The sequence below is a fragment of the Prionailurus bengalensis genome, chromosome A2 (genome assembly GCF_016509475.1).
Source record: "Prionailurus bengalensis isolate Pbe53 chromosome A2, Fcat_Pben_1.1_paternal_pri, whole genome shotgun sequence".
Lineage (NCBI taxonomy): Eukaryota > Metazoa > Chordata > Mammalia > Carnivora > Felidae > Prionailurus > Prionailurus bengalensis.
In genome coordinates, this window is record NC_057348.1 from 46,516,699 (window position 1) to 46,529,318 (window position 12,620).

The 12,620-nt window shown below is 39.3% G+C and overlaps 1 protein-coding gene across 6 annotated transcripts in view; it reads left to right on the forward strand.

Moving 5' to 3' along the window:
• ITPR1 (inositol 1,4,5-trisphosphate receptor type 1) overlaps window positions 1–12,620 on the forward strand; it is a 328,207-nt gene that overhangs the window by 143,003 nt on the left and 172,584 nt on the right. For all 6 annotated transcript variants that reach the window (XM_043587979.1, XM_043587980.1, XM_043587982.1 and 3 more), the window contains 4 exons: window positions 1,143–1,297; window positions 9,092–9,191; window positions 10,609–10,769; window positions 11,269–11,410. In XM_043587979.1, the coding sequence (XP_043443914.1) occupies window positions 1,143–1,297; window positions 9,092–9,191; window positions 10,609–10,769; window positions 11,269–11,410 (558 nt within the window). The remainder of the gene's footprint in view (window positions 1–1,142; window positions 1,298–9,091; window positions 9,192–10,608; window positions 10,770–11,268; window positions 11,411–12,620) is intronic.

Sequence of the window (12,620 nt, forward strand, 5' to 3'; positions counted from 1 at the left end):
AAAAGAACCATTTGTATTTTCTTTGTTTCTCTATCCCTTCATCCCTCCTCTCTCTTCCTCTCCACCGCCCCCCCCACTCCCTTCTTCCTTTACCCATACAAAAGTTGGGGCTGCAGATAAACTCCAAGAGCACACTGTTGCCCTCCATCTTAGATGTTAGTCCCTAGAATTAAATTCTCTCAAGCTCTTTCCTTTGCCTGTTGGATTTAATTTTCTTTTATCCATTTCCCGTTTGGAAAGGAGTCAGTGCCTCAGCTCAAGCAAAGCAAGTTAGTGACAAAGAAAATGTGTTTTTCCTGGTAGTTGCAGGTGGATATTGTTGGATAAGGCTGTTAAAAATTAAAAATAATCCCACATAGAGTCTCAGCTCTGGGAGAGACCTCGCAAAGCATATGAAAAGGCATGGTAGTCTGAGCTTGGTGCTTAGATCTGCTCAGGCAGACGGGCTCTGGAGCCTAGAATGTGTTCTTAACAGTTTCTCAGGAAAGCTTTCCTCATTGTTCATTAGTCTTGACTGTCAGAGATTTTCTTCAATCTCCGCCAAATCCCTTACATCGCAACAGAGGCCTCTTTTCCCCTGAATTGTCATTGGCAGTACTCCGTGATTAATTTCAAATGTTTTTTTCAGGGCTAGTCTGACTTCTCAGATATTTTTCTTGGCCACACTGGGATCTCTGTTTACGAACACCTGGGTTCAGGCTTACTTGATTTTCCTTTTCCTCCTGGGAAGTAGCTGTATCATATTATTGCTAGACAATTGAACTGTAGGTTAACACAGTGTCCCATAACCAAATCCACAGGATGAGTTTTCTCAAAGTGCTTCTTTTCTCTTCCAACTACTGCAGACGGATGTAGCTATATGGACTTCTTCGTCACCTGTAGCACTCTTTCATTGGACATCTGTTATTGTAACCCCGCATTGTTTAAACATTTTTATTGCAACACAAGAAGGTAGAGTGTCAGTATTCTTGGCGTGGGTGGCCGATTATCATCTTTTATGACTGCTCTGAAACTCGTTCTTTTCCTGCCAACTGCTGATGTTCACTATTGTTTCTTCCCTGTTCCTGTGGACTGTGCAGTGATTGTAGTGAGTGAAGGGTCTGGCATACAGAATCCATGACTTGATGACTTTTCCTCCTCAGGTGGATCCTGATCAGGATGCCTCTCGAAGCAGGTTGCGAAATGCCCAAGAGAAGATGGTGTACTCCCTGGTCTCTGTGCCTGAGGGCAATGACATCTCATCCATTTTCGAGCTGGACCCCACCACTCTCCGTGGAGGTGATAGCCTTGTCCCAAGGTAGGGTTCTAAAATGACTTATCCCAAGTAAGTCAGAGCTGATATCTGTGGCCTGGCTGGGCTTCTTGGGTTCCAAGTCACCATTGCCTTTCTCAAAGCTCTTGTGAAAGATTTGTTCTGGTTGCCTATTGGAATGGTGTCTGATTTTTTTTTTTTTTTTTTTTATGGCTCATCAATTAGTAAGTTCTCTGTAGTTGGACAAGAAGTGCTTTATTGAGGTAAACAAGTCAAAACCATAAGCTCAAATAGCTTGATATATATTTTTTTAATGTTTTACTTAATTTTGAGAAAGAGAGAGTGTGTGTGTGTGAGAGAGAGAGAGAGAGAGCAAGCAAGCGAGCAGGGGAGGGGCAGAGAGAGAGGAAGGCACAGAATCCGAAGCAGCCTCCGGGCTCTGAGCATCAGGAAGCCCCTGACAACAGGGCTTGAACTAGCAAAATGTGAGATTATGACCTGAGCCGAAGTCATATGCTTAACTGAGCCACCCAGGCGCCCCTCAAGTAGCTCCATAATTCTAGTTTCCTATACTCTCTTCCACATTCCCACACTTGAGAGATCTCCTAGTTAACTGAAGAAACAATTATAAAGAAATTCTGGAAAAAGGAACATTTACAGTTCACTGAATATAGTAATATATTGAGATGTCAGACCAGTGTTCTTTGTACTTTTATTAAATTTGACTCTTAGTTTTGTTGCATAACAATGCCTTTTGGTGGAGGGATTAACTGGCTTCTAAATGGGATGAAAGGTCATGCTTAACCCCAAAACCAGCAACAGTATTGTTAGTAATGGCTTACACTTATTGAATGCTGACTTCATGCTATGTTCAATGCAAAATACTTTGTGTTACATCATTTCATCTGCACAAAAGGTTATCTTTCCCTTCCTATAGAAAAAGAAACTGAAGCTCAGAGAGTTCGAGCAACTTCTCACATGTCAGCCAGTTCCTTTGCAGAGCCCGAAATCTTAAATGCTTAAGACAGACAGGGTTGCGTGGGCAGTTCTGACTCTTGAATACAGCAGTGGTTAGTAGCACTCTTGTTGGCATTTGTAGGTTTTACACATTATTTTTGACATACAGACAAGTATTTAATGAATACAAATGTTTTAGAAATAAAAGTTTATAACATTTGTTAGGTTAAAAAAAATCAGTTTTTTTTTTTTTTTCATGAGAAAAATGTGAAATAGGGGATTATGGAAAGCAGTTACATTGTTTTATGAGCCATGGTGTCTGATTCATTTCTGTATTTTGGGGATTTGACACCCTATTAACAAAATTCTGATTCATATACATACCTGGTTACAAATAGTAAGATTTAACAGCTCCCTTGCAATCTCCAGTTACTTTTCAAACAGAGACAGCAGGAGAAGCTTCATTCCATGGTCTGAACCCAGACTCAATAACCTATTAATGCAAATTAACTACTGATCATTTTCCATAAAGGACATTTGACCATGTATGCACTTTTTAAAATTACGTTTAGATCCAAGTCAAACATTAGAGAGACCCAAAGATCCTGCTCAGAATGTCCCAGAAGTTAGTAGACTCCAGTCCCTGTTTGTAAGCCTGTCTTTAAAAAAAACCTACCAGCATGTGCTGAGTTGGTATCAGCGGCCAAAGCACAAGTCCCCTGGGTGGATGGAGCAGTCGAATGCCTGTTGGCAGCATAAGTATTCGAGCAAGGTGTGACATCTGCAGATCTGCTGACCTTTGGTTTCCTTCATTTCTTCCTCTCCATGCCTGCTTTGGCCCAGAGCAATGCACCATGTCAGTGAGACTGGTCTCTGCAGTGCGGGTGCTCTGAGCACTAGATGAGTACCTTCTCTTGTGCTGTCAGAGTGATGAATGGAGGACAGTGTCCACGTGGAAGAGTACTTGACATTGCAAGGAGGCCTTTCCTTGCCACCCAGTAAAATTGTCAATTGGTTCTTCAACTCTGTTGGGTGGTTAATTCCTTGAGAATCTGGGGGAAAGCTACAGATGTTCCTCCAGGAAATCCCAAGTATGTGCACAGCTTTGCATTCTCCAGGTTTGGAAGCCCTGATTGAGCTGATGTACACTGATTTTTTTTTTTTTTTTTACCATACTTTTTTAATGTTTTTTTTTTGAGAGGGAAAGAGCACGTGAGCATACATGAGTGGGAGAGGAGCTGGATTGGGGGGGGGTGGGGGACAGAGGATCTGAAGCAGGCTCGATGTGGCTCTGGAACCCACGAACTACAACATCATGACCTGAGCCAAAGTCAGATGCTGAACTGAATGAGTTGTCCCCAGTTTTTTTGTTTGTTTTGTTTTGTTTTTGTTTTTTTACAGTAACAGACTTGTTGAGATATAATTAATTCATATACCATACAATTCACCTACAGTGCTCAATTCAGTAGTTTTTATGAACAATGCTGGACAACTATCATCACAGTTTTAGAACATTCTTCCCAAAAAAGAACACCACACCCTTTCTCAGTTACTGTTATTTCCCTGTTCTCCACATCCAGCCTTAGACTTACCTGCTTCATGTCTTTATTGATCTGCCTGATCTGGACATTTCATCTAAATGGAATCATGTATCATGTGCTCTTTTGTGACTGGTGTATTTCACTTAGTATTTTTAAGGTTCATTCGTGTTAAAGCATATTTTAGCCCTTCATTTTATTTTATTGCTGAATAATATTTCATTATATGGTTATAACACGTTGTATTTATCCACTTATTTTTTTTAATTATAAAATTTTTTTTAATGTTTGTGTATTTTTGAGAGAGAGAGCATGAACAGTGGGGGGGGGGCATTGCAGAGAGGGAGGAAGACACAGACTGTGAAGCAGGCTCCAAGCTGTCAGTAGAGAGTCCGTTGCAGGGCTTAAACCCACAAACCATTGAGATCATGACCTGAGCCGAAGTCAGACACTTAAACTGAATGAGCTACCCAGGCGCCCCATCTACTTATTTTTTTATTTTATTTTATTTTTAAATGTTCATTTATCTATTTTGAGAGAGAGCAGGGAGGGGCAGAGAGAGAGGTAGAACTGTCAGCTCAGAGCCCAATGGGTGGCTCGCACCACGAATCTGGAAACTGTGACTTGAGCTGAAGTCCAGAGTCGGATGCTTAACTGACGGAGCCACCTGGGTGCCCTTATTTTCTTTTTTATTTATTTTTTATTTTATTATTTAAAAAAAATTTTTTTTAATGTTTATTTATTTCTGAGGCAGAGAGAGACAGAGCATGAGTGGGGGAGGGTCAGAGAGAGAGGGAGACACAGAATCTGTAACAGGCTCCAGACTCTGAGCTGGCAGCACAGAGCCCGACACGGGGCCCGAACTCACAAACCGTGAGATCATGACCTGAGCCGAAGTTGGTCGCTTAACCGACTGAGCTACCCAGGCGCCCCCTTATTTTCTTTTTTAAAAAAAGGGTTGGGAGTGCCTGATTGGCTCAGTTAGTTGGGTGTCTGATTCTTGATCACATCTCAGGTCTTGATCTTACAGTTGTGACTTCAAGCCTCACTTTGGGCTCCATGCTGGCTGTGAAACCTCCTTAAAGAAGAAAAAAAAAGGGCTAATACCTAATCCTTTTTTTTAAATATATTTAAAATTTACTCTTTCATTTATTTATTTATGTTTTAAATAAATAAATGCCCAAAGGGGCTCAACCTCACGACCTCAAGATGAAGAGTTGTGTGCTTTTCTGACTGAGCCAGCCAGGTGCCCTGTATTTACTCACTTATTACTTGATGCCCATTTGTGTTGTTGGCCTTTTTGGCTATTATGCCACTTTGAACATTCTTGTACACATTCTGGGGGGACATAAGTTTTCATTCTCTTGGGTATATACCTAGGACTGGAATGCTATGTCATGCAGTAACTCTGTGTAACATTTTGAGGAGCTGCCAGATGGTTTTTCAACATGGATCCAGCATTTTACATTCCTGCCACCTGTGTGTGAGGGTTCCACTTTTTCTACATTCTTTCCAATACTTGTTACTCTTTTTGTTTGTTTGTTTGAGCTATCCTGGTAAGCCTGAGGTGGTATCTCGTTGTGTTTAGGTTTTTTTTTTATTAATTTTTTTAATGTTTAATTTTGAGAGAGAGAGCTTGGAGCAGGGGAAGGACAGAGAAGAGAGGGAGTCACAGAATCTGAAGCAGGCTCTGGTCCTCTGTGCTGATAGCACAGAGCCTGATGCGAGGCTTGAAGTCACGAACTGCAAGATCATGACCTGAGCCAAAGTTGGATGCCTAACCAACTGAGCCACCAGGCACCCCTCTCATTGTGGTTTTGATTTTTCTGTCTGTGAGGTTCATCATGGTTTCATGTGCGTATTGGCTACTTGTGTATCATCTTAGGAGAAGTATCTCTTCACATCCTTTGCCCATTATCTTTTGCCTATTTCAAAAATTGAGTTGTCTTTTTATTATTGAGTTTTAAGTGTTCTTTTTTCTCAAGACAGATCCCTTACCAGGTAAGTGATTTGCCAGAATTTTTGACCATTCTCTAGGTTGTCTTTTCACTTTCTAGATGGTATCTCTTGAAGTACAAAAGTTTTTAATTTTGTCAAAGTCCTATCTGTTTTTTCTTTGATTGCTTATGCTTTCAGTTTCTTAAACCATTGCACATTCCAAGGTCACAAACATTTATGCTCATGTTTTCTTTTAAGACTTTTATGGTTTTTGGTTTTTACTCTTAGGTCTTTGATCCATTCTGAGATCCTTTTTAAATATGATTTGGGTAGGGTAGATTGCCTTTTAAAAGCTTCCTTTCTCATTGACTTGTTAACTGGATAGGTACAGGTTTGTAAAACCCATTTCCATTTTGGTTTAAGTAAATTTCCATATGTTCATATGTTCATATGTTCATATCCATATAACTTCTCTTCAGGAAGTTATCTAATGAATTTGTTCAGGTTCCCAGGAGACAAGGGAATGACATTTATCTTACATGTTAAATGTTTTAGTTTGCAAGGGATAGCAAAAAACAGAACCCTGTGATGTAAAATACCACATTGTTCCATCACAAGGTGCTTCATGCATTTCCTAGGCAAGAGGAGTGAGCAAGTTGGCCATATTCCCCAGTGGGTTGGAAATTTGCATGATGCTGTAGGAAGGGGAGGTCTATGCTTTTAGGTAACATAGCCAAATTGGAAAACTGTCTTTGTGGATAGTTGTCCATAGGTAGATGGATTCTAAACTCTTAAACAATGGAAGCCTTGCATTCACCATGGGAGAAGTGTCTGGCATGGTCCACTAGTATTAATTACCAGTTACGATCTTGAGCTTGGTCTTAACTTTAAAAATTTTTATTCATTCTTGCCCCTGACCAACAACGTGAGAGCCAGAATTGAATGGGCTTCCTATTCATTTATCCTGTGGAGGGATCAAAAAGCTTTAGGAGTAGTACACTCATTTCCCTGCATCTTAAAGTTGTGCTAAATATTGCTTGTTTGAAGATGAGGAAGACTGAAAGTAGATAAATGAATGTCTCTGAAATGTTATCAGCAAAGGAATTTTTGTGATAGTCAATGGTTAGAAGAATCTTTCCAAGCCGAAGTGAAAAGGATAATGGCAAATCCTGGGTATACTGAATAAGATAATAAAATTCCAGTATATGTAAAATAGATGCTTTAGATGGACACTGGGAGAGCACCCAACTTTGTGACTCCCTTTGTAATTGTCCTGATACCATGGCTTTTGAGTTAAGGATTAGGAATGAGACTTGGGATGAATTGATAGAACACCCTTTTGTGTCTCAAATATAATTTGACATAGAACTTTACAGAAGGTAATCATCCAATTAAAAGCTAAGCTCCAGGCTTTGGTTATATTTTGAAATTCAGAGAATTAGTCCATGTCACTCAGACAAAAAAGAATTGGCACATCTCTGTCAGGTTTCTTCTTCATGTTGTTTGATGTATATTCATTCTAGTTAAATATCACTATGGTTGCCCTTACTTGGAATATTCAGGACAGGTATAATGAACAAAAGCGGAAGGCAGAGAGTGTGTACTAAAGATAGATGTCTGGTTTGATGCCCCTTGCCCCCACCTCTTTTCCATGTCTCTACCATTGCTCTAAATTCCTCTTAATGCAAATATCTTCTTTGGTCCCTTGTCTGCCTGAGCCCCAACAGTGTTTAAAGTTCCAATTCAAGTTTTCTGTATCAGAAAATGTCCATGACTTCGTGTAGCCTCATTGATCTCCTCCTCTAAAAGTGCTTCAGTGCGTACCTTGACTGTCTCCCAACTTAATGCTTTTTCATTTGCATTTCATGTTACTTACTATTGTTTGGTGTTCATTGGTCTTGTCTCACTGACGGGGTGGGTTCCTGATGCAAAAATGATGCCACTATTTCAACTACTTCCTTAAAGCAAAATTGGAAAATGTAAAATTATCCATGTCCATTGTAAAGCCACAAAAATGTGTTAACATCATGGAGAGCAAAGAAGCAAATAAAGATTATGTAAAATTTAACCATTCAGATATAAACACTGTTAACATTAGGGTTTATGTAGTTTTAGACAAATCTCTGGGCATGCAGAATACCTCTGTATGATTTGTCATTAATAAAAATTATAAGCTATTTTTAACAATTTTTCACTGAACGATATGTTCTGTACATATTTCCACATAAATATTGATTGTAATCTTTTTTTAATAACTTTTTAGTATTCCACTGCATGTATGATAATTAGCTAGTCCATTATTGAGACATTGGATTGTTTAGTTTTTTACTACCATAAATAATGCCTTGTTGAACATACTTACGCCCCAGTTTGTACTTGGGTTGTCATCTCTTAGGCGAACTATCTAAAAGTGAGATTGCTAGTTGAAAAGATTTTTATTTGGCGAACATTTTATTTGTTTTACAAAGTGCCAGACTCCCTTCTAGAGTTTAACTTGTTCACACTGTCACTGTGAGTGCGGGGAGAGGTCATTTCCCTAAACTCTTGTAAATACTGGGTTATGTTGGTCTCTTAAGATCTTTGGAAGGCATTCAGTAAAAAGATGCATAGTTTTTATTTGTGTAAATTGTATATTAAGGAAATTAAATGTATACTTGCAAGTTTATTGGCAGTTTATATTGCTTTATTAAATTACTGGCTGATATCACTGTCTTATTTTCCTTGCCACTTTTCCCATTTTTTCTTACTGATTTAAAGATCTCTTTATATATGCAGATTAATTACCTTTTTATGCTTTGTGTTATTCTTTTATTTTCCCAAGTTGTCCTTTTTCTTTCAACTTTCTTCATGATGGGGTTTTTTTTTTTTTTTGCTTTATGGAACATGAAAAATGTAAACAATATTATAAGATGTATCCATCTTTTACTTTTAAAATTGATGAAACTCGTATGTTGCTGTGTGCTTCAAAGGCCTTCCTTACCACAAGATTATTAAATATTGACTCACATTTTATCCTGGTAATTTTATTTTTTGCTTCATGGATCCATAGGAAAAGTTCATGCATTGCTCTATCATTTCTCATGATATGCATTAATATATAGTCAATAAATAGTTTTTGTTACTCTGTCTCATGCTCCGTTCTGGGATATTCATTCACAGGAGTGATCTTACATTTAGAAATACAGCATATCACAATGTTAGAATCATTATGAATGATTTTTTATTGTAAATACATTAAAACATATTTTGGTGTGCATTCATTTGTGCCTCGGTTTATATTGTCTAGTGTATGTAGCAGGAAACCATTTTGGTATCCCGTTTTATTTTGATAGAATATATTCTAGGCCAGTGGCTTTAGAGAACCTAAAAATTCCTGTCACCCAAATCCTTTTATTTTTCCCCCCAGAAACTCCTATGTCCGACTCAGACACCTTTGCACTAATACCTGGGTTCATAGCACAAATATCCCAATCGACAAGGAAGAAGAAAAACCTGTAATGCTGAAAGTAAGTTCTGGAACTTGGCTGCCTCCTTTGGTCTTGTGCTCCCTAATGAAAGGGCTCCTTTGAGAACACATTGGGGAGGAGGGAGCTGCATTTTGTTGCTTTGGCCAGAGGTAGTCATGGACAGACTTGAATGCAGTGAAAGAATTCTCTCCAAGGGACTTGGCTAAAGCAAGCCTAGCCTTTTTTAAATAACCAGAACCTTTTATTCCATGGCTTTTGCCCTAAAGGTTGAGCAATTGTCTGGATTTCATGTCTGTTTGAAGGATGATTTTGGCTGGGGGAGTGTTTGCTTGTGCCTTGAGGCACATCACATACCTAGTTGGTTTTCCCCAATCTTTATTATTTCTTTCTCTCTGTCTTTAAATAGACACTTTTATTTTTTTGGAAGTTCTCTTAGCCCCTTTAATTTCTCTCCCTCAAGCCCACCTCTCCTTCCCTACCTTCTCTAGGGTCATAAAACATAAAAACACAAACATAGGGATTTTGTTTTGAAAAAGTCAAATGATACTCTTAGTTTGTTTTTTTAGTGATGGGGGAGGTTACTGGAATTTTTTTTTCTATTTTTATGAACATTTTCAAGTATATAGAAAAGTTAAAAGATTGGTACAGTGTCTGCCCATATGATACTCTGAGTCAATAATTATTTTGCTCATTTGTTTTTTCCCTATGTATTTGCTTACTTATTTTTATTTATTAAAAAAAATTAGTGTTTGTTTATTTTTGAGAGAGAGCGTAAGCAGAGGAAGGGCAGAGAGAGAGGGAAACACAGAATCCGAAGCAAGCTCCAGGCTCTGAGCTGTCTGCACAGAACCCGACCCACACTTAAACTCATGAAATGTGAGATCATAACCTGAAGTTGGATGGTTAACCAGCTGAGCCACGTAGTCTCCCACCTATTTATTTATTTTTAAATGTTTTATTTTGAAAGAGAGCACGTGTGTGCATGTACACGCACAAGTCGGGGAGGCTCAGAGAGGCAGGGAGCAGGGTGAGAGAATCCCAAACAGCCCCCGAATGTGAGGCTCATTCTCAGGAACCAAGAGATCTTGATCTGAGCTGAAATCAAGATTCACATGCTTAACCCACTGAGCCACTCAGGCACACCTCCGTATGTGTTTATAAACATGTTTTACAATTGTTAACAGTCTTAACATGCTTCTTTTCACAAATGAAGGTGTAAAATGACATCAGAGCCCCCTTTCTGCCTCCTTCTTTCCCACAGTAACAATCTCTAGAGGTAACAACTGTTAATGATTTGAGGTACTTCCTTTCATATGTTTTTCTGTGTCTAGTTGATTCTTACTGCGAGATAGCTCCAGCTACTTGAATTGCCCAGTGTCACATAAATAGTGTTTTGATTAATGTTTTACTGTCTCAGTCCAAGAGACAATCCCATAAAGACCATTTTGCTTTTCAGATTGGCACCTCCCCTGTGAAGGAGGATAAGGAAGCATTTGCCATAGTTCCGGTTTCTCCTGCTGAGGTTCGGGACCTGGATTTTGCCAATGATGCCAGCAAGGTGCTGGGCTCTATAGCTGGGAAGCTGGAGAAAGGCACCATCACTCAGAATGAAAGAAGGTAAGGGCTTCACATAAGAACCAGACATACTCAACCTCACCCACTGTGGAGCTCTTAAATCTGTTGTTTGCAGAAAGAGAAAATGCCAACTCTGAACAGCTTTGTGTGAGAGGGTCAGGCCTTAACATTTATATGTGGCTTTAATTTGTGATTTTCAAGAACCACACTCACTTCTTTGAAAGTCTCTAAAATTGTAAAGACCTTTTTCTCCATCTCTAGTTTGGCCTCTAGAACTTTCTAATAAATGATAGGGGCCACAGTTACTCTGACGTAAAATTTGAAGGATCATATTTTGTGAAGGTGTTTATCCTTTTGTGGACAATAATGTGTTATGTGTATTTTACTCTTTTTGGTCATTGATCCTCACTTTTGAGGAAATTGGGAAGAAAGGACTTGTTTGCATTTAAGTGCCTCATTAGGCCTGGGTCTTTCAAGGTAAAGTTTTCAACCTGTTACACGTCGAACATTTCCCATCTCTAATAGCTTCTTTGCTCTCAAGGTCTGTAACCAAGCTGCTGGAAGACTTGGTTTACTTTGTCACTGGTGGCACTAACTCTGGTCAAGATGTGCTTGAAGTGGTCTTCTCCAAGCCTAACAGAGAACGGCAGAAGCTGATGAGAGAACAGAATATCCTCAAGCAGGTCTGTGAGATGCAACATATTGGGATCTCTGTAAGAAATCAGTGGGATCACCGCTCTTACAGAGGGACATGACTGGTTCCCACCTGGAAGGCTTGATCAGCTGACTTTTGAAGAAAACAGATTTGATTTTATAGAGCAGTTCTAAGTTCATAACAGTAATGCATGGAAAGCACAGAGTTCACGTATACCTCCTCCTTCTACATATGCATAGCCTCACCTATGATTAATATCCTCCGCTATAGCTGTAGTGATACATTTGTTACAATTGCTGAACGTACATTGACACATCATAATTTCCCCAAATCTAGAGTTGACATTAGGGTTCACTCTTGGTGGTATGCATTTTCTGGATTTAGGCAAATGTATAATAACATATCCATCATGATAGATTCATACAGAGTATTGTCACTGACCTAAAAACTTTCTGTACTCTGCCTGTTCATCCCTCCCTGCCCTCAACCCCTGGCACCCACTGATCCTTTTATTGCCTCCATTGTTTTGCCTTTTCCAGAGTGTCATGTGGTTGAAATCATACAGTATGTAGCCTTTCTCTCACTTAATAATATGCATCTAAGATTCCTCTGTGTCTTTTCATGGCTTCATAGCTCAGTTAATTTTTTTTTAATGTTTATTTGCTTTTGAGAGAGAGAGAGAGTGGGGGGGGGGGGGGGGAGGGAGGGAGACAGAATCTGAAGCAGTCTCCAGGCTCTGAGCTGATGGCACAGAGCCCGATGCAGGGCTCGAAGTCACTAAATGCGAGATCATGACCTAAGCCGAAGCTGGATACTTAACCAACTGAGCCACCCAGGCTTTCATAGCTCAGTTAAATTGACAACACACTTGTTGAATGTCAGCATATAACAATTCACCTGTTAGGAACTCCAAGAAGAGTTCAGTTGACAACTGTATTTTCATCAAAAATAATAATAAGTGCCATGTGTTCTTAATGTTATTTCATAGGACTGGAAAATTTGGAGGATTTGGTAAACTCAGGCCTGTATAAGCGCTTACAGGGACCTCCATAAATCAACACAAGATCTTACCACAAAGAATGAGTAATGGCTTACAGGACATATATAGATGGTATTATCTGGTATAAATTTAAGTAAGCTGGTGTAAAGACAAATTGTAGGGAGGTAAGTGACAAGGGTAGATGAAGTGCACAGAAATGCATACTATATAGTTCTCTAAAGCTGTCAGAGATGGGGGT